General features: G+C 36.3%; 1 protein-coding gene across 4 annotated transcripts in view; it reads left to right on the forward strand.

The window, feature by feature from the left end:
- Positions 1-22,832, forward strand: part of CDH18 (cadherin 18) — a 202,477-nt gene that overhangs the window by 101,386 nt on the left and 78,259 nt on the right. For all 4 annotated transcript variants that reach the window (XM_068397147.1, XM_068397148.1, XM_068397149.1 and 1 more), the window contains one exon: positions 10,738-10,905. In XM_068397147.1, the coding sequence (XP_068253248.1) occupies positions 10,738-10,905 (168 nt within the window). The remainder of the gene's footprint in view (positions 1-10,737; positions 10,906-22,832) is intronic.

Below are 22,832 nucleotides of genomic sequence, written 5' to 3' on the forward strand. Positions count from 1 at the left end.
TATTTCTTCAGAACTACAGAAATGACACTAATTCAGATTCAGTTCCAAGGAAATTATGAGTCAGTGCAAAACCACTAAAGTGTCTTTGCTATAAATTGAATTATATGATCATGCACACTTATGCAGAGAACTAGTATATCGTAGCATGTTGCTACTGCACACAGGAATATTTTTATTCAAGTCAGTCTGTCCTTAAGGCTTTCTTCTACTCCTCCATACCTCATCTCCAAGTTTTCTGTGGCAAAAATATAGAATCTTCAATAATGGAGAAACAATTTTAGGAGAGGTCAAAACCAGTCAGATAGGGGATTTGCTTGAAAGAATGTTTGACTCTATTTTGCTGTCTGAAAATTCATTGGAACTTATGTGCAATTTATAGTTCAAAAGAAACAACTTGCATGTGTTCAGGACATAACATATTGATAAACAATTTATGAAAATGGAGGAATTAGCCCCTTTGTGAACACTTTTCAGAAGCTGCTCATCAAAAAATTTGCCAGAATTTTCCTATTTTTCACCCTGATATGTTGACTCTTCCAGAAGCAGGATAAGATTAATGGAGAACTATAATTATTGTCCAGTCCCAAAACTAGGAAGGATGATAGATTCTCCTTGAGTAAAGCAGTAGATAAGGAAATTTGAAGAATGTAAATGTATGTCAGTTTTCTGAAAGGACAAGTGAAAAGAAATCACTTGTCCTTTCAATCACAGTAACATGAGACTGGCAAATTTAGGCAAAAAGAAAAATAGAGGAGCTGAGAAAGAATTTAGCCAGTAAAAATACAGAAATAGAAATAATGGCTTTCCATTTGTTTTTCTGGAGAATAGGTCATGGTAAAGAAACCTGATTTCTTTTTTTTTTTATGAAAAGGCAAGTTATATTGAAAAAGATAACTGCCATGTCACATGCTATTTCAGTTAAATAGATAGCAATAAGTAGTAGCAACAAAGCACATATGAAATGGCTATGAACTGGCTGTCTGGGAGGTAGGAAAAAGTTGTCATCAGGGAAGAATCATCATGAAAGGAAGAGATTCCACCAGGGCTCTACAGGGATAGATGTAAGACCAACTCTATTCAGCTTCTTTCTGTGTGGATTAAAAGTAAACATAAGACTGCTGCTGAAAAAGTTCTTGTATAATACAAAGATGGCAGAATGATGAATAAAGATGAGACTGGTGCATTCTGTCAAAATAACCCAGATTGTTTGATAACCTGTGCCACTCAATGCAATAAATGCAAAGTCCTTCGTTTAGAACTGAGGAGGGTGAGACTGTATCCAGGAGAACCATAATGATATAAACTAAGAGTAAGGCAGCTCAAAATGAGTTCCCAAAGCAGTAATGAGCCAAAAAAAAAAGCCCAGTACAACCCTTAAATAGATTATTTATTGTAAAAAGATTACAAAAGCTAAATTTACATCAGAGGTTGGTACCGGGAGGGGTAGCATTATTGAAATATCAATATTAATTTCATTTATCTGAATTTTAACAAAAATTTGGAAAGCTGAAAAAAGCAAATAACACTATGAGTGGGAGAAAAGGCTTTACAGTGAAAAGGTTTTTACTGTTTGGTTTATCACAAAGGTTATTTTCATGAGTAGCAGTACCTTTACAAGGAGAAATACTGGGAACTAAAGGTCTGAAAGAGGGTAATAAGGGTCAATAGTTTGAAATTGAAAGTGCACACTTCCAAATAAAGGGCAGACCTTTGACTTTATGGTTAACAACCAGAATATTCAGCCAAGGAAACAGGTGATATTTTCTACTTCTTGATCAGTTCAAAATTACATACTTTCAGGAGGACGTGCTTTAGCCAAAGTCAAACTGCTAGGTTCAGTACAGTGCTAGTTCAGTTAATGGCCTGAGTTCTGTGGGAGGTCTGGTGGTCCCATCTGGCTTTTAACAGTGAATCACTTAGGCAAAGAATTCGCCATTAAGCTCAAATATCTTAGTTTTTTGAAAGAATGTATTTTGACTGTGGATGCACCAGGTTGCAAAAACTACTAAGAATCTAAGCTATACCTATATTTCTTTCCAAGGTGAGGATTGTTGCTTAAAAAGAGTCTAAATTTTGCAGATTTGAATGATTACAAACACTGTACCTGAAGACCACTTGTTTTCTTATAGTCCAGCTCATGCCTGTTTTGTGTAGGCAGTTATGTAAACTGATTTCTTCTGACTACAAAATATTTGAAGAATTGGTGCTGTATGTCTTACTGGACCCAACTTAATCTAATGACTCTGTATTTTACTTTATCGTTACTATGACAGCAGTACCTTTTTCTGTTCCATTGCCACTGACTTTTTTTGTTAAAATGTATTTCCATTCTGTCTGTACTATAGTATAACAACTGTTTTACTCACCATGATTAATTCTTCTCTGCTACTTTTAAACACAGAAAAAAAGTATTTTTACACAGTACTTCAAGTTGCAGCCATATAGGCTGCCAGATAGCACTGGAGTTGTGCATGTAAACTCAGGTTTATGGTCCAATCTGCCCAGAGGTCCTCAGACAGTAGAACCATGTCTATACAGCTCAACAGAATAAATGAAAAGACACCTGTACCTCTACACCCATATAGAGCCAACATAAGTTTGTTAAAAGAGCTTGGGTTGTGATTGAATAATGAGATCTGCATCAAAAAAAGTCAATTTTGTTTAAATGTTAAATTACCTGAAAAGTTTGATGCAGATGTCTAGGCCAAAGTGAAAAGTTGATGTTTACAGAAATGACAACAATCACAATGGAATAAACCAACAATCCACTACCACTAAACCCAGAAAATATCTCTTCCACAGCATAGTGATTTGGAAGTAGCAGCAATCTGAAGACAATGGGTCAACTACAACACTTCAGTGGAAAAACATCCTTGATGATGATAATGTCCTGCTGATTAAACCAGCCTACGGAAGGCTGAGAGAAGTGTACTTTAAAAAACTGTGAGCCATACTAATTGAAACAAGGATGGCAAACCTGGCATCCATATACATATGCTTTAACTATTGGCAAGAGAAAAAATGACAGCTTCCTGCTCAAATAGGGTGGCCATTTGTGATGGTATTTCTATAACAGTTATTCCTTTGATTTGCAGCAATTGCATATTGCAGATTAGAGTTTCTTGTCTGCTTTCTGGGAGGCAGCATGGCAGCAAATACTTAATTTAATTTTTTTTTTAATATGCTTTGCGTTATGAAAACAGTGGAAGGTGCTATGATTACGTTTGGCATCCATGCAATTGCCGCATAAATTGGTGTATTTTCCACTAAGTGAAACTTTCTTCAGATTCCTTAATTCAGGAGGCTTCAGCACAAGAATTCTTCATTTTGTAAGTTCAGGCTGTTGCTCATTGAGATTTTGAGAAGGCTTTATTTACTAATTGTAAATTGAATAGATTTTTTTCCCCTTGGGGTTATCCATTATAATATAATCAGTCTAGTTGATCTGCCCCCCTTCTTTTAATACCAAATGAACATTATTCTAGTCTACTTATTTAAAAATCCTTACTATTTTCTTTTAAAAATATACTTATTTTCCAGCAATTGCTATTCTATTACAGCAGGGTTTTTTCAGTGTTGGACTTGTATTTTATTTCAATGATAATTTTCCTTAAGAAAGGGCATAGTGTCAGTCGGTACTATAATCATGGCCGTAGAAGAAAATTGACCACTATTTGTCATTTCTATAGTGCTTTGACTTTCAGCCATGAAGTGTCCAGTGATGTCCCTGTAAAAGAACAAAATCTGTAATGTTAGTTATATAAAGCAGATCTGACTCAAAGGCCTAGATTAAAAACACGTATGTTATAGAAGCATTCATAATGAGGAGTATGACCATAATCTCTGCATTGCACATTTTGTTTACAGTTATAGCTTGAACTAAATCACAAATCCAAGTCAAAATCTATTGTGAGTTCTAGATTTGAAGTTTATTTTGAAGTTTTAAGAAAAAAGAAATGCATCTGCTGACTTGTACTTGCTCAGTATTTGTCTTAAAATGCAAAACCACAAAAACCAACTTCTTTCTCTTAAAAGGGATGTGTCTAATTCTTTCAAAGTAGAATAATATTAGATTTTGAAACCTATTTTACTATATACAATATATTCAGGATATTAAGTTACAATAAAATAAGCTAACTACATATCCTAAAGGAAAGCAGTGATAAAAATAGAGCTTGTATTCACAAAGTAAAAATAATATTAATGAAATTACCACCTGCAATAGTTCACTTCCTTCAGTAATTAGCAAAATTAGAGGTTGTGATTATGACAAGACAGATATATAAGATACTAGAATATGAAGGATCTAGTAGGACCTACTGGCCCTTCATAAAATCTCTACTGACCAGGCTCATGATCCAACAACAGAATGGAAATTTTCCAAACAAAAAGAATTAACTTGCTCATGACAAACTAGTTTGTCATTAAAGTGGAGTTGCTTTGGTTTTTGGTTGGGTTTTTTTTTCCCACTAGATGGAAAACCTTTGTGCTCAAAATGTTAAAATGAACCATGGTTTATTCTGGGAAGATTCCATTCACACATCATGCAGGAGTAGGCTGTAAATTAAGCTGACTAAAATTCTGCAGTGGTTACTGAACCTAGAATAAGTTTTTTATTTTGTATATTGATAATAAGATAAATTACTTCAAGTGTACCAGACTGTCAGGTAAGTACATAGTTAAATACTTTGGTACATGCATAGTTAGGGACTTGACTGTGTCAGACATTTTCTTAATAATTGTCTGCACTTGAATTACGAAGTCTTGATTTTTAGTCTCAGTTACAGTTGAGCCTTCTGTTGTAGCTCTTCTTACATGCGAGTAAAATGTCTCTTCACAGAATGCTAAAAAAGACAACATAACGCATTGTCAGATGCCACAGACCATAGAAGTATCTTAAAGAAAACTTGAGGGGGAAAAAAAAAAAAAGGAATTGACTGAAGTTCAGTATCAAGAATGAATTCAGAGAGCCTGAGTGGCTTACTTAAACTTATTTTCAGGGCTTTCTCAAATCCAGAGGCATTGAGTAAAAGGAAAAAAAAGGACCTATCCACAGTAGTAGACATATCATTCTTTTATCTCAATGTTCTTCTCAGTCAATTTTGTCTGATGTTTTGAGGATAAATGCAGGACCGTCATGAAGAAATTTCCTAATTGCAAAAAGTTGTGAGGATTATTCAGTACAGAGGAAGAAGCTTATGTCTTTGAGGGCAAGAGCAAGAAGAGTGTAATGAAATTGAATAGTATTATGTAGTAAAAGCCATGTTGCAGGACTCATTATACCTGGATGCTCTCAGTCATATTGTTTAGTTTTAGTTAGTCCTGTGAGGAGCAAGGAGTTGGACTCGATGATCCTTATGGGTCCCTTCCAGCTCAAAATATTCTATGGTTCTACAGTAACTCTGGTCTCATTAATTTGGAAGTGTCGTTGGAGGAGAATGTCCTGGTATATAAGTCAATCATAGTTGAATCACCAGTGTGATTTAATTTGGAAAAAAAAAAAGTTGTAGTTAGAAAAGTGGTGATAAAATCTCATCTGGAATGTAGGTAGTTTCCTGGTCATCTATGGTCAAGGAAGATAAATTAAAATTGGAAAACGTGCTTTCCAAGTCTGTAGAAATTGTCAGAGAAAAAAACAAAAATTGGTGTGATTCAGAGGTGAATAGATTTAGATGAGAAGTTAGAAGAAAAAGTGTGTCCTGGGAGAGCATTCCATTTGGGAAAACACATCTCTCATAATCACAGAACCACAGAATGGCTGGGGTTGGAAGGGACCTCTGGAGATCATCTAAAGCAGGTTCACCTAAATCAGGTTGCACAGGGTCACGTCCAGGCAGGTTTTGAATATCTCCAGAGAAGCAGGCTCCACAACCTTCCTGGGCAGCCTGTTCCAGTGCTCTGTCACCCTCAAAGTAAAGAAGTTTTTCTTCATACTCAGATGGAATTTCCCATGTTTCAGTTTGTGCCCATTGCTCCTTGTCCTGTCTCTGGGCACCACCGAGAAGAGTCTGGCCTCATCCTCTTGACACCTGCTCTTAAGGTATTTGTAAGCATTGATAAGATCCCCCCTCATTCTTCTCTTCTCCAGGCTAAGCAGACACAGCTCTCTCAGCCTTTCCTCATAAGAGAGAACCTCTAATAATCTTTGTAGCTCTCCTCTGGACTCTCTCCAGTAGTTCCTTGTCTTTCTTGAACTGGGGAGCCCAGAAGTGCACACAGTACTCCAGGTGTGGCGTCACTAGAGCAGTGTAGAGGGGGAGGATAACTCCCCTTGACCTGATGGCCACACTCTTCCTAATGCATCCCAGGATACCATTGGCCTTCTCAGCCACAAGGGCACATGACTGGCTCATGGTGATCTTGTTGTCCACCAGGACTGCCAGGTCCTTCTCTGCAGGGCTGCTTTCCAGCAGGTCAACCCCCAACCTGTACTGGTGCATGGGGTTATTCCTCCCTAGGCATAGGACCCTACACTTGCCTTTGTTAAACCTCATTGTGTTCCTCTCCACTCAACTCTCTAGCCTGTCCAGGTCACGCTGAATGGCAGCACAGCCTTCTGGTGTATCGGCCACTCCTCCCAGCTTTGTGTCATCAGCAAACTTGCTTAGGGTACACTCTGTCCCTTTGTCCAGGTCATTGATGAATAAGTTAAACAGGACTGGACCCAGTACTGACCTCTGGGGAACGCCACTAGCTACAGGCCTCCAACTAGACTCTGAGCTGCTGATCACAACCCTCTGAGCTCTGCCATTCAGCCAGTTCTCAATCCACCTCACAGTCCACTCATCTAATCCACACTTCCTGAGCTTTTCTATGAGGATGTTATGGGAGACAGTGTCAAAAGCCTTGCTGAAGTCAAGGTAGACAACATCCACTGCTCTCCCCTCATCTACCCAGCCAGTTATGCCATCACAGAAGCCATCAGATTGGTCAAGCATGATTTCCCCTTGGTGAATCCATGTTGACTTCTCCTGATAACCTTCTTTTCCTCCACATGCTTAGAGATGACATCCAGAATGAGGTGTTCCATCACCTTTCCAGGGATGGAGATGGTGCTGACTGGCCTGTAGTTGCCTGGGTCCTCCTTGCCCTTTTTGAAGACTGGACTGACATTGGCCTTCCTCCAGTCCTCAGGCACCTCTCCTGTTCTCCATGACCTTTCAAAGATGATGGAGAGTGGCTTGGCAATAACATCTGCCAGCTCACTCAGCACTTGTGAGTGCAGCCCATCAGGGTCCATGGATTTGTGGGTCACCAGTTTGCCTAAATGATCTCTACCCGATCCTCCTCGACCACAGGAAAGTCCTCTTTTCTCCAGACAACCTTCAGGGTCCAGGATTCCCGAGGGCTGCCCTTAGCAATAAAGACTGAGACAAAGGCGGCATTCAGTAACTCCGCCTTTTCCATATCCTCTGTCATGAGTGCACCCTCCTCATTCAGCAGCAGGTCCACATTTTCCCTAGTCTTCCTTTGGCTGCTGATGTACTTGAAGAAGCCCTTCTTGTTGTCCTTGATGTTCCTTGCGAGATTTAATTCCAGCTGGGCCTTAGCCTTCCTTATCCCATCCCTGCATATTCTGACAACCTTCCTATATTCTTCACAAGTGGCCTGTCCCTTTTTCTACATTCTGTAGACTTCCTTGTTCCATTTGACTTTTGCCAGCAGCTCCTTGCTCATCCATGCAGGTTTCCTGCCCTCTTTCCTTGATTTCTTACTCATAGGGATGCATCAATCTTGAGCTTGGAGGAAGTGCTGCTTGAATATTAACCAGCTCTCTTGGACTCCCCTACCTTCTAGAGTCCTAACCTGTGGGATAACCCCAAGCAGGTCCTTGAAGAGACCAAAATGAGCTCTCCTGAAGCCCAGGGTTGTGATCCTACTTATTGCCCTGCTTCCTCCATGCAGGATCCTGAACTCCACCATCTCATGGTCGCTGCAGCCGGGGCTGCCCCCAACCTTCACATCCCCAACCAGTCCTTCTTTGTTAGTACAGGGTCCAGCATCACACCTCTCCTTGTTGGCTCCTCCACCACCCATGTCAAAAAGTTATCATCAATGTTCTACAGGAACCTCCTGGACTGTGTATGCCTAGCTGTGTTGTCTTTCCAGCAGATATCAGGGTGGTTGAAGTCACCCATGAGAACCAGGGCCTGTGATCGTGAGGCTACTTTCAGCTGTCTGAAATATAATTTTAAGATGGAAACAGGTATGACGAAACTTAGCAGGTCAGAGGTCCAGAGCTGTGTGTTCTTCTCAACTCCATTCCAATAGATCTAAACCTCCACGTTGTACGTGATTTTTGACATAGCAGTCAAACTTCTATAAAAATTATTCATTTAGTACCAGAAACAGGATGGGACATCCCTCTAATGATATCTAAATCTTGCATTTTTTTTCTTGCTTTCCTTTCTTAGTGGTGAATAAATATTGGAAACACAGCTGAAAAGTACTCAGTTAACAAGGTCGCAGTGCTGCCTGACAAATGTGAGGCAAAATTAAGGCTGTGTTTAAATTTAAAAAGCTTGTGACAGTTTTTCTTTTTCAGTTTCTTCTCTCACCTTTTTAAACAGGGAGATGTTTTCCTTCATATGAACTTCATGTGGGATGTATAGGAGCCCCTGCCAAGTATACTGAAGATATTCAGGGGCAATTCCTACTTTAAAAGGAACTGCTGGAGCATTTCATATTATTTCATTGGAAAAGGCAACCAAGAAAGTTCTTGTTACACCTTTTGGGCTCATTAGAGAAATTTGAAATTATGTATGAATTTAGTGCTATACTGCCAGAACAGTTGGTGAAGCTGCTAGCAACAGGGATAGAGCATTAGGATCCTCACGGTAGTTACATACCTCATACTGATGATATAATTTTAGGATGCGTGTATGCATACGCAACCAAGAAAAGAGAGAGAACTAAATCTTCCTTTATCTCCTGTCCTTCAGCATATCCCAAGATTAAAACCAGTGTTCTTATTCTAAACTTCCGATTCAAGATTTGGAACTTGAAGTGCGAAACTGTATTAAAATCATTCTGAATCTTCATGGATACTTTAAAATATTATTCTTTGTAAATAGTTCCACTTATTTGTGTGTGATTTGTTTTCAGAATAGAATGGAAACAATGGTATAAGCTACATGAAAATTTCCATTTTCTATATAATAATGGCTAAATGGTTTTACTGAAGAAATGCAAATAAAGTAATTTTAAAGTACAAGAAAAGTAGTGTTCTGGAAATCACTTTTTCATCATCTGAGACTGTGGGAATCAAAACCCTTGAGAATCACACTGTACATCAGGTTGTCTAGAAGAGCAAGGCTCTTCTTCTTAAGTTGCTTTGTGTTAATGGCTATTATATGTTTAAAATTTACCCAGAAGCAATATCTGATTGTGCTATAGTACAGTTTCTTACTAGTTATAACAGCCACTCAGTTTAAGAGTCCAAAACCAAGTTATGCTAAAAATTCAGGTTTTTGAAAATTTAATGTTCATAAATTTAGCATTTCACACATTTATTTCTTTCTTTATTTATTTATTTCTATGTAACTCGCTCCAGTCTATCAATGTCTTTTATGTACTGGTGAGCCCAGAACTGGATCCAGCACTCCAGATGTTCCCTCACCAGTAGTGAGTAGAGGAGAAGGGTCGCCGCCGTTGAGCTGCGGGCAGCGCTTTCCATAATGCAGCCTGGGATGCTGTTCGCCTTGTTTGCTGCAAAGGCATGTTTCTGGCTCATGTCCAACTTGAGCATCCCCTAGATCCTTTTCTGAAAAACTGCTTCCCAGCTAGTCTGTCCACACCATGTACTGGTTCCCTGGCACAGAACTTGGCATTTCCCTTTATTGAACTTCATGAGGTTTCTGTCAGCCTCTGATCAAAGAAATTAGCAGGGGCTAATTTACAGGCATCATCATAAATGAAAAATGTCCCGTAACTGAAACTGAGCCCACAGAGTTGACTGTTCCTCCTTTGTTGTAATCTTTTCTTCTGCATGTGTAATTGACTGAATGTTAAAAAAAAATTCTGATGGTGATGGATAAAAACAGATGAATTTTAGGATCATTCAGTTTTAGTTTTCTCTCTGTACTGTCGTAAAAACAATAATAGCTTATCTTTCACTTTGCAGACAAGTATTAGGTAAGTCAGACTTAAGAACATAAATGTATATGATTGACATATATCAATTAAGAAAGTATAATTTTGGGGGATTTGTCAAATAAGAAAGTTTAGCTTTTGGGTAGTTTTAAGAGGTATGCAATATTTTAACTCAGATATTAACTTTTCTTAAAAAAGTAATTTGTGTCTTCTTCAGTAGGTAAGAGTTCCCATTCATTAATATTTCTATTAAGTAGCTATTTAAACAGTTATAATATATGAGAAAACACTGGAGTTTTGGCAATGTACCTTGCGGCTAGTAATGTTATATAAGTTGGATTAATTATTTATTAGTAAAATAGTTGGTTTAATATATATGGTTTTAATTTCTTCATATCCTCAAGCAAGTTGATTTTCTAGCAGGATCTGGCATTGTTAAATATACATTTTTATATATATAATATATATATATATAAACACAAATAACTAAAGCCAGCTTATTTTGATTGTAGAAAAGCTTTGCATTTCCAGAAAGTCTGCCATGCCCCACCTTTCCTGAAAAGAAAGGTTATCCCCAGCCTTTCTCTTGCTAGAGCAAGCTAATCCTGATCCTTCTTTTGTTTGTTTGTTTTGTTTCCATCACAGGAGTCATCAGGACTGCCTTGCACAACATGGACAGGGAAGCCAGAGAGCATTATTCCGTTGTCATTCAAGCCAAAGATATGGCTGGGCAGGTTGGAGGGCTTTCAGGGTCAACAACTGTAAATATCACACTCACTGATGTCAACGACAATCCACCCAGGTTTCCTCAGAGTATGTACAATTTCAGCATATAATTGATTTGAAAATTGTGTTGATTTTCAGTGAAGTAAGAAGCTATTAGTGAAATCCAATTGATATTCAAATTCATGAGGACAAGGCAGGTCAGGAAGTGTTTGGATTCACCAATATTTTTCAGTTTTCCAGTGTTTTCAGGTGAAGCAGAGATGGCATAGCTAGAATATTGAAACCAGTGAATATTTCATTCAATTAAACACTGAGTAGGAGTGAGGCGGGTGACAAAGGAATATTCTTGTCATATGTGGGTTCTTCTCCAGTCCTTTTTGAATGTATATTTCAATAACTGTGTGATTTCAATCCCACAAGTGACTTATGTTGTTCCCATGATAGAAAACAACAAAAGGTAACATATTAAAAGATTGAATCCAGCATGCCTTTGGCTGTTTCTATACACATCTATAATTTTTTTTCTTCTGTTCCTTTCTCTATACCCATGCGAACTTCTAAGATCACTTTTTACATTACAGATGGTCAAACTTAAGCTATTTCTCACTGTTGTAGAGCTATGGTGGGATCTGCCTTTATCCTACTTAAATGAATCGTCGATGTTGATGTCAAACTGAGTGTTCTGACATGCATACATGAAAACTATATGCTATAATACTCTTAGAATATCTTAATATGATCACTAATAGGAAGCTAATTTCTATCCAACTCATTGTGTGCACATTGAACTGACACAGCAACTGGGGTCTTACAGGAATTCTGAATTCAGTCGAGAATTTATTTATAAGTCTTCTGGAATGTAATTGCATAGCTAAACCTGCTTTCCCTTGCAGATTAGCTCAAGGCCAATAAGAATATTGTAATCTGGACTCAGGCATTGCGTGAGCCCTTGTGGAACATAATGGACTAGTAGCTATAGGTACATCCACTGGGAAATGCATTAAGCTATTTGAATGAGAAGATTTATAAACAATAATAGAAATCACAAAGCTCCGGGGAAAAACAAAGCTCCCTGGCAACACACATTATGTAAAATCTGGTCAAGCAGTAAGAAGGCTCATTAAAAGTGTTGTAGAAATGAATATTTTTTCTATGCCTCACAAACACGTAAGAACATAAAGACTTTGAAACACAGCCCTAAAAAAAGTATATTTGGTTTTATGTTCCACAGAATTGTTATTGCCTCCATCACTGTATTTAATACTTCCTAACTATTGGAAAGGCAAAAGGTAAGGCATGTCTTTGAACAAATATAACATCTAAAATTGTCAAAATAGAAAAAATGCCCTGAGTTTCCTGCAAACTCAGAGACAAATGGATCCCTAGTTACCAGGTTTCAAGAACCAGCCTCTTTTATTTTGAATGGAAGGTTTGGGATATTACACTGACTGGCAGGCAGAACTGTACATTCGCACATATATTTCTTCATCTGTATTAATATTTTTTCAGAAATGGAAGAAATATAAAATATTCAGGTTATATTCCATACATTTTAAGGGATTGTAATAATTGAAAAAAACAGCATTGAAAACTACAAAACTTCATTTCACATTTAATGAATACTCGTTATTTAACAAAGCAAAGTAAAAAAATGCATTTTAGCATTTATAATTTTTAACAGAAAATATTAATCTTAGAACAAATCTTGTAGAGTGCCAACATTTGCTTTATCTTTCCTTACACAGGATTCCTATACCGTAGTTATGGCAGAAACATTGCTTTTTTACTCCTTTTCAACTAGTATAATTTAAACTCTTTGCAAAAGAACAGTAGCTGTATGTTAGTAATACAGAACAAAAGTATAGATGGTCTAGAATCAGGCCATCTTAGCATTGTGAACTATTACAATAATACACAAGTTTTGCACTAGTAGAAATAACTTGTTTACTTTTCTTCTTCTTTCTTTCTATACCACGATTTTCCATTAAATTTCTCTTCAATTTCCTTATTAGACAGAGTGCTAAATGGGACTTACTGAAGCTTGTCACATCCAGAATTGAATTCAAGGGAAGTGGTCACTAAAACTGCATATATGAAGTGTATAACCCTTGGGACAGGCTGAGCCTCAGCTAAACCACAGGCTCTCTCTTGATTAGTTTCCTTCTCTCCATTACCATAATTGTGAGTCTCGAATCGGACTCTAACTGTATTAATACTTTACTTGAGAACATGCTGGGAAGCACATATGATTGATGCTTTTATTATTTGTTTTATTTAGAAATATGCTTTACTCTACATATTTGAAAGATCATATCTTTCTGACTTTGGTAGATCAGTGTTCATTATAGATGCATAAGGAGTGAGGTATGCAGGATTTGTCCCCCTTAAAGAAACACTTTAAAAACCTATTTAAAACTTAGAAATAGAAGTTGTAAATATATATCTGCTTAAATTAATTTACTGTGGGTTTTTTCTGTAACCAATCTAAATATAGCTCACTTTCTTTCAAAGAAATTACTAACAGAAGAGCTACAGTTTTCCAAAATACCAAAAAGTCTTGGAGAAAAAATATGAAACATTACTGCATAATTTTATCAGTCTGATGGTTGCAGTTCTGAAAGACATGGTAATAATAATCTCTGGAATAAGAAATATAGCTGAAAAATTCTGCTTGCAAAACACAGTGGTATGTCTCAAGAGTAGGCACGGAGTTGTGAATTCAAGAGGAGAATAACCTGAAACCTCAAATACATTTTGCTTATCAGTTACTTCAGTGCACTTGTACAATACTGATTTCTTTTTCTTCATTACCACAGATTTCCTTTCTTTAGAGAGTCCAGTTATAAATGAACTATCTATTTAATGTAAGCTGACAGACAATGTTTTGCATGGGAAGATTTTTGCTTTTCAATAATCAGCATCTCTCAGTTCTTGTTCGTTTTACCACTGATGGATCTACTTAGTTGATGGCTGAGGGCCCTAATTTCATAGTTATAAACTGATTTCAGTAATTTGATAGAAAATGTTCTATATACTGATGACACTGTTATCAGCCTTGAGTTACATCAGAATTTTCTGTACACTTTTCTTTCATTAATTCTCTCTGATCTTGTTTAGGATTAACAGATTCTGCATGTTTTGCTTTGTTTAGGATGAATAGATTCTGACTGCATTAAGATCATCACACTAGGCAGATGCTTCCACTGACATGTTTTGTACATCAAGTGCTAACGATGACACTCTGGACAGTGTGTAGGAGATCTTTAGTTACTGTGTTTAGAGTCTAATTTTACAAGGAAATGATTTTCCTGATACCCCATTTGTAGATTTTGGGTTTTGATAAAGCAGAATCTAAATGCATGTCATGGCTTAAAACATTTTTATAAAGCTTGATTTTTGAGTCTTGGTTGTATCATGGAGTATATAGACATAATGTTAAATTATGTATATGCATAATTAGTTTGGCCTCACTTTTTACAATGTCATTGTATGAAAAGTACAGAGCCATCTTTAAACAAGAATGTTGTATGAGGACACTCCAGTTAGTTCTGTAAAAGTAAGCTCACATCCCAGAAGTAGACATTAACTGTTCTGTGCTAGTAAGGTGTCCACTATCTGGCCCTGTTAATATAACTCATTAGCTAATTAAGTGCAAAGGTATCTGCTGTTCATTATCTTTTAGAATTTGTACTCCAATATGGTCCTTTCCATATCCCCAGTTCCACATAGTACATCCCGTTCCTATGATCCCCATATGTAACCGTCAGCATCCTCTCACTCTTTACTGCCATGCACTGTAGTGCTGTCCTGTCTTCCTGTGGTGACTAGTCCAGAGCTATCTGCCTGCTGATTGACCACTTGGCTGCTGCCAAATGAGATAAGTAAAGCAGAATTTTCTCTGATTTTCTTTTAGCAGATCTTTCTTCTCTATTCAACTAGTAATTGTTAAGAGGCTTCTAGAATCATAATGTCCTTGAGGCTTCTGCCCTTTTGTTAGATTTGGCTGAAATTGAACAGGGATTAAAAGTTACTGGAGACTATTGAATTAGAATGAATATAGAAGTTGTGTGTCCTCAGGAAACTTAGATTTAAGAGAAAACAAGAAAAGGACTTGATAACTGACTTGGCTTAAGATTGCTGAAATCTGGTCAACTGCACCTTTGTAAATCAGGTTTTGTTCACACCTAGTAATCTAGTTTCCTGTTCATTGTGTTGTTTATGTGATGATGATGAGTTCAGCAATGGTCCAGTGTCCAGGGAGTATTAGGAAGCATTTCATTCCAGAAATTGTTCTACATTTAAATGTTGCTTATTTAATAATTTTTTTTTCATTATAGTTACAGGAATGCCTTTTTCATATTTCACACTGCAATACTTACTACCTTTGTGACTATTCCCAATAGCTACTAGCTATAATATAAGAAGGGTAAAATGTATTGCAGTTGAATAGTCCCAAGTATCAGTTATTGCTGAAGAGACACTTAGGTCTTTTAGTAAGACCTTAAATCAGATTAGAGAGACATGTACAAAGTTGATGTAAAGCCAGATTTGCACAGAACCCTCTTACTACTGTTTTTCAGAAGAATTATTCCTGCATATAACTTTATTCCCTTTCTTCAAAAGTGAGGTTACCATCCTGTAAATTCTATTTTATTCTCATTTTTCTTATTCCTGTGTTCCACAGACAAGTTTTTTGTGCTACCATATTCACTGTTTGTTTCCGCAGGTGGTTCACAATTTAGGATGTGCTTTTCCAGAATTATAGTTTACACATTACCAACAATTTTTATCATATATTTGTTCCAGGATGTCTAAAGAAATATAGATTATAATCATATTATTTGATTATTTTTTCCATCTTACAGATTTAGGGAGGATCATCCTTCCTTCCTAGTGGTTAGATAAAATTGGCTTCAGAAACAGCTCTTTGTGTAAACAGTAGACAGGATGAGCCTGGTGTGCATGATCAATCTACTGAAAGGCAATTATTAATATTTCATTAAAAGATAAAATGAGTAACATATATGCACATGCCAGGGGAAATGCCAGGAAATTAGATATTTCTAGGTGATAAGGAAATACAGCAGTCTATATTAATTTATTTTATGTCCAAAACAGGTATTACTTGAAAATTATATGTAGCTTCTTTTTAGTACTGTTGTGAAATTGAGTCAACATAATGAGATTTAAGGGGTGAACTCTCATGAGAGATTTTATGGGCTATTCAAAGAGAATTCATTTTGCTGCCCTCTTAAAACTCTGGTTAATACTGAGCATTTTCTACAAAACTGAATTCTTACCCAACATGCTAATCTCAGCTAACTTGAGACATAAAGATTAGTCCAGAACCTTTTAATATATTATTAGGAAATCTTAAATAACAGGGGAGCTTTGATATAAAAAAGACATAGAAATAATTACTTGTAACCTAGAAATTCTAGCTGTTAGTGCTGATGAGATGTAAACAGTATTTCAGTATAGACTTTTAAAACTGTAATGGTATCTGCATAAATCAGATTTGAGTTATTTGTGTAAGGAAAGAAAAGCAGCAAGATTTTCTTTTAAGAATGTTGTTAGGACTGTATTTAAGGTTACTGTAAAAATCTGGCAATACATTTCATGGGGTGTATACATTTTAGAAGCTGTATTCTTTGTAAAAGAAAACAGCTATTAAAATTGGTTATAGTACATATTCACATAATAGTCACATGGCGTAATTCGGGTGCTAAAGAGTATTTTGCTTCTCTCATATACTTAAAGGCAGAGAATTTTTTTAAGTGATCGTGTTTATAAATTGTGTGCATAGGTTCCAAAGTGAATGACCAGTGAGAGACATTTCCTTTGAGAGTACAGTTGGTGTTCAGTATACTGATTTTCTGCCTTTACAGAGAATCGTCACAATTAAATCTCCAAGCCCCCTGACCTTAATTGTTCTTTGTTTAGAAATGGCTGAAGTGTCACATCAGAAACTGAATGTGGGGCAGGTAGATATGAGCTAGCAAGCTTCCATTTCTGTCAATTTTCAGAACATGAGTTTCCTTCTGACTGTGACAGAATACTATCATATGCTTGTATTACCTGGTGAAGGTGTGTGACTTGAATGTATCAGGCCAAGAGACAACAGCTGTTAGTCTTAAACATAAGAGAAATATGGTGCTTTTTTGATTATCCAGAAGTATTTAGAATCACCTGCCTAGCAAGGCTGCTGCACAAGGACAACGGCCTATTTAAAAAGCAGCTGGCATCAATAATGCCCTGAGGAAATAGACTGTTAAAAGGGACAAGCTTCAGTGATCTGAGTGATTTTCTAAAATTTCTCTTATGTTGTATCCTTCTAACATACTAGAATCAATCATTAATCTATGATGTGCTTAAAGAGATGGACTTGTGAGATGAGGAATACATTACTTGAGATGATGATCATCATTAAGTACCTAAGAGAGTTAAGATATAACAAATAAAGTATATGTATCTTCGAGTACATGCTTCCATAGATTGGACAAATGTTGTGTAAAGTGATTTTTTAATTGTCTTATTTTTCTATATGTTCGTGAGAAGATTGATATGTTCCCATATTTGCACAATATTTGAAGTTAGAGCTATCAAATTGTTTCATTTGTCATTGAAATCTGACATAAGTTGTTTACTGACATTTGATCACATAGGAAGTCTCATAATATTCTGTTTCCTGAGCAGGATAAGTGTGATTCCCATAATCACATTTTTACTATAAAAATTAAAGGAAGTAAATGTAGCACTTTTCAAGAGTATTTGAGTATCTGTTTTAAAATCTCTCCTTTAACAAGAATTCATGACAATAAAAGTTGATCACAGAATTGTTTACAGAACAAAATATAAAGGGAAGCTGTGAGGGGCAAAAATATATTTATGTCAAAGTCTGAGTACATATTGGTAGAAAATATGTGTTCTGTGTACTGAGCTTTAATACCAGCTATGCGCATCGACTTTGCTCCTAACAGTAGGATAGAGTCTAGCAGTGTTTTTTATTACACTTAATTGAGTATTGTCTATGAGAATTTCTATTAACAGTGCAGATTATTCATCACATATACATATCAAAATCATTTTGAAATACTCTGGATAGAAAAATTTCTGTAAGGGTTCTGAATGAGGCAGTAATGATTTGGGGAATGAGGGGGATTGTTTGTTTGTTTTGTTTACTGAGTGGAGAATTGGGAGCAGGACCACTCAATTTTAATGGTTGTTCTTCAGAACTGCCTTCGTCTTCATGTCCTTTTTGAAGCTAAACCCTAAGGGGAGCACAATCCTAGCTGTGCTAATTCCAGGGAAAAACAACCAACCAACCAACAAAACCAAACATGGTCCAAATGGAGCATATCCCTTTTGTAGGTGTTGCTATTGCTCTCTGCTGACCCAAGCTGCCTGCAGTAGCCGTGGTCCCCCTGTAAAAGATGTAGAATATGCTCAAAACAGTACAGCTCTAGAGACTACTACAGATCATGCCCAACCATTAAGTTTCTCATTAGTGATGATTATGGAGCATATATGTTGTTTTACCCATGCCATTTGCATAGAAAATGTGTATTTGGGTATTCAATACCTACAGGAAATTACTGAATCTGAAAATCCAGGAAATCCAGTTTACTTTCTATTTCTGCATTTATCCACAATTGGCATAAACTTGACACTTTTTACAAGAAGTCAGAATACTTTTGATGTCTGAGAATTAGTCAGGAAGTTCTCAGTCCACAGCTGGAGCTGCACGTTAGTTTTATCAAAGATGGCTGGCAGTAAAATGAGAGACATGACTTCATGAATGCCAAGAACATAGATTGATGTGGGACCTCCAGAAGGTCATCTGACACAAACCCCTGCTTAAATCAGGTTCAGTTCGATCAAGTTGCTAAGGGCCTTGTCTAGTCAAGTTTTGAAAGGTCCTTTTCAGGTCCTTTTCTGCAAAGCTGCTTTACAGGCGGTTGGCCCCGAGCATAGACTGGTGAATGGCATTATTCCTTCCTCAGTGCTGTTACTGAATGCTGTGAGGTTCCTGTCAGCCCATTTCTCCAGCCTATCCAGGTTTCTTTGAACAGCAGCCCTGCCTTCCAGCACACTGACCACTTTTTCCCAGGTTAGTATTGTCCCCTTGCTTGCTGTGAGTACATGCAACTCATCATTCAGGTCATTAATTAAGACATTAAATAGTATTGGCCACTGTTTTTGATTCCTGAACAACTGCTGTTAACTGGCTGCCAGTTGAATTTTGTGCTCATAATCACCAGACTTTAAACCTGGCTCACTATCCATTTATTCTCCATATCTTATTAATTTGGCTCATGACTGAGTACTCAGCTAGTTGTAAGTTCAGGCAAGCTTTCTTCACATAGCACTTTCATATACATTTAGGATACGGTAGTATTTTATGTTAAGGCAATCAGTTGCTGTGTGTATCAATTTGCTAGCAGATAGACAAAGGCATCAGTGTACGAGCTGTGCAGCATGAATAAATGCATCTGTTGTTTCATCACCAAGCAGTATTTATCCTCATGTTACTAAAACTATGCCTTGGATAAACAAATAACAAGCAGGCCAAATATTTACTTATTTCTCTATTAGTTCAGTATTATGCCTCCCTCCCTTCCTTTGTTAAGGAAGGTAATTCATACTGTTCAAGAGGATATTATAACCTAGAAAAGTAAGTCAAAATTATCAACAAAATAGATTAATGCATAAAATAAAGTGAATAACATGCTTGTTGAGTTGCGTTAAATACTGTCATACTTATTTTTTTTGAGAGATTCAAACAGATAAATTGCTTTTCTGAGAGTAAAGTACAGCATTATAGGTTGTCTGTAGGCTAACTGAAATGAGAAGTAAGTTGTTCTACATATCAATAAATTGTTCCTGTATTATAATGACAGATAAGCCATATAGTTTATTGAAAGAAACATGAAGATCGCCTACATGTATTCAAAGAATGTTTCAGTTAGCATAGATTAAAGTCCTGCAAAGTGGTATGACTGTCCTATACAGTACATTAACTGGAAAGGAGTATTAATTTGCTCATTTCATGAGCTAAGTGAATGCATCTGAGTGAATGTTAGCATAAAAATTGAGAATCAAAACAACCTCTACAGAATCTTGATCTGTAAGACATTGGGCAGCTCCTCTAGAACAACTTAGAGTATCCCCAAGACTGTTTGAAATTTCTGATTTACAACAGCTCCTGGAAGGCTGGAATGCTGGGAGCGTAGGAACAATCTGTTCAACTCGGGCAGATTTGGTGAAACAGTTTTTATGCAGACCGGTACCTAATCCTCAGGGCTCCTAACTTCCCAACCAATTTTTAGAGGACTGAGACAGACTCATAGCTTACAGTAAAGAATCATAAGTTCACAGTAGACCCATCCCACGTTATTTTTAATGTCCTATCGAAATTTATTTAATGCCCAAGGAAATGTTCAACTGAGCCTTTAGTTGGTTCCTCTACTTTCCAGTAATAAAGTTTACAATGATTTAGTGTTCAGTAAGAACATTTTGGATTTTCACTGCTAGTTTAAATAAATGTCTATAAGATATTTTATCTAACCTTCATGATGCTTAATTTTATCCTGTTATGTCTGTGTTGTTTTCAGATAATATCATTTGTAATTAATCTGTTTGATTTATATCTCGTGTCTGTATGAGACATCTTCAGGCTGTCTCTGTGAAGCAGTGATTAAATACTCCTTGGGAGACGTTTCTGACCTTATGATCTAGGAGGTTTTATTTTTTAACAGTTTTCTTTTCATTCCATTCATTTTTTGGAAACATTTCAGTTCTACAAATACTGACAGATAGTTAATGAATGATCTCAAATATTTGTTTTGCTTGAAGTTTTAGTATTTCAGAATGTTTGAAGCTGGTATCAGTAAATGATTTTCTGAAACAGATGGCTAACACTTGGGGTGTGATTATAAAGCAGAGTGTAGCGTCATGTGGATATATTTGAACTAGCTTGACTATTTGGAAGTCTCTAATTAGTTCACCCTGTCATGTGTGTTATAACACTTCCAGTTCCTGAAGTTATTTGATTATATAATATATTCTTTATGGCCTCTACATAACATATCCTTTATGACCTCAACCTTTTCCTTTTTGGGATGCATTAGTCAGAGCAAAAGTGTCAAAAGACCACATTTCACATTTATTTTAACAATAAGTAAATTCCAAAATTAATCTCATCCCATCACTATAATTTTATGTATGAAATAAAGCAACCAGAAATATGAAAGTGTCAGTTGACATCATCTGTAGGCATGAAGACTTACAAAAGAATGCATGGCAGAGCATTTATTTGGAAATTTGTGAATATGGCTTTTGTGTGCATATCAAAGAATTGCATCAAAGAATTAACTATGCATTTTAATTGAATCAACTACTGAGCAATTTTCCTGTTACATCAGTGTTGTATTTTCTTTTTTACGTGGTAAATTATACTTTTTCTCTTGTTCTGCTGGGCATCTTTTTTTTCCCTTGAGATTTCCCTAATTCATGGTAACTTTTTTTTTTTTTTTCCCTAGGAATCCTGTCTTTCTTTTTGGACTAACAAAGTTTAATGCACTTGTTCATCATTCTCACACTACTGTTTGTTTACTAGATTATGGACTAGTATTACAAAAACAATTCAAGATTATAAATAGGGTTAGAAACCATTGTGCAAAGAATTAAACAAATTTGTAATAAAATCATCTATTTTCGAACAGGTGTCTAAAGTTAGTTGTATTTTAGTAATAACATCCATTCCCTCTGCAATTGCAACTTCTGCAGATTCATAATTTCTTCAATACATAAAAAGTTGCATTTTTCTGCCATAATGCAAGTTTAAAGTTTGCCTTTCTCTTTCTACATGCTTACTGAGGGTACCTCTGCAGTCATGCTAGCTGATTTAAACTTGGCAAACTGTAACAACATGCTAGCTTTGATATGTAGCATCTTCTGATCCACTCTCCTGAACCTTACTGTTGCACTATTGCATTCATTATCGCAGAATGCTTAAGAGGAATACAGAAGAAACTCTCTAGAGAGTTTCAGAAGATACATAATAACAGAAGTTGTCCTTTTGCTTTATTTTCTGTGTTGATGGTTGGCCTGTGAACTGTGCAGACTGTTGGGGAGGCATTTGCATGGGGGGTTGTTTGGGGGGCGGGTTTTGATATGTGCATACCTTCTATTGAATGTATATTCTCCTTTTCAATGCTGGTAGGTTTCAGCATCCCTGCTGTGTTGCAGCACTAACATTATTGGAGAAAATTTCTTTGAGCTGTCTTTCTGACTTAGTTTCAGACAGAAATTGTGGCTTATGTAATTACATTGTGTCAGTTTGCCACTTCTTTCTCCTTGTGGCACCTTCCTGTTCCCCAGGCAACTTTGTACCTGTTAGGAGATTTAATCCAAAAGGACAGAGACAGTTAAGAAAATTATTTTTCAGAAAAATATTTCATTTTCTAATGATTAACCTAACAGGTTATAAAAGCACTGAAAGGAGGTCATAGTTATCGATGCTTTTTATAGGCACAATTGTGTAATACTTTTATGTAGCCATTATGTTAATTTTCCTTTACCACTGATACCAAGTAAAATTTGTGTCCAAATGGTTTTGTGCTGCAGCAAAGCACTACAAAATGGTAATGGTAAAATATTAATGTTTATTACATTTTTCTGCAGAAAAAAAATGTTGATTTAATGTTGAAAAATTTTAATGCAATGTTGCAAAACAGATTGGATTTCAGAAAAACAAACTATAAATATAACATACAAAGATTTGCCAGTTCAAAAGTACTCATTTGACCACTCATTTGATGCTAAGTTCGTGAAGGTAAATATATTTTCATTATGGAGAAGATAAAACTTTTAAAAATACTGCTGTGAAGTAAGCTTCAAAGTTAATTTCTGTGTTATGTGATGAACAGCAAAAATAACTGTGAAAACCAAAATCCTGCATTAGGTAATTTGGATTTTGAATAGGGAATGAAGGCATCCCAAGTAAAGTACAA

This window comes from Nyctibius grandis, chromosome 3 (assembly GCF_013368605.1).
Source record: "Nyctibius grandis isolate bNycGra1 chromosome 3, bNycGra1.pri, whole genome shotgun sequence".
NCBI classification, from domain to species: Eukaryota; Metazoa; Chordata; class Aves; order Nyctibiiformes; family Nyctibiidae; genus Nyctibius; species Nyctibius grandis.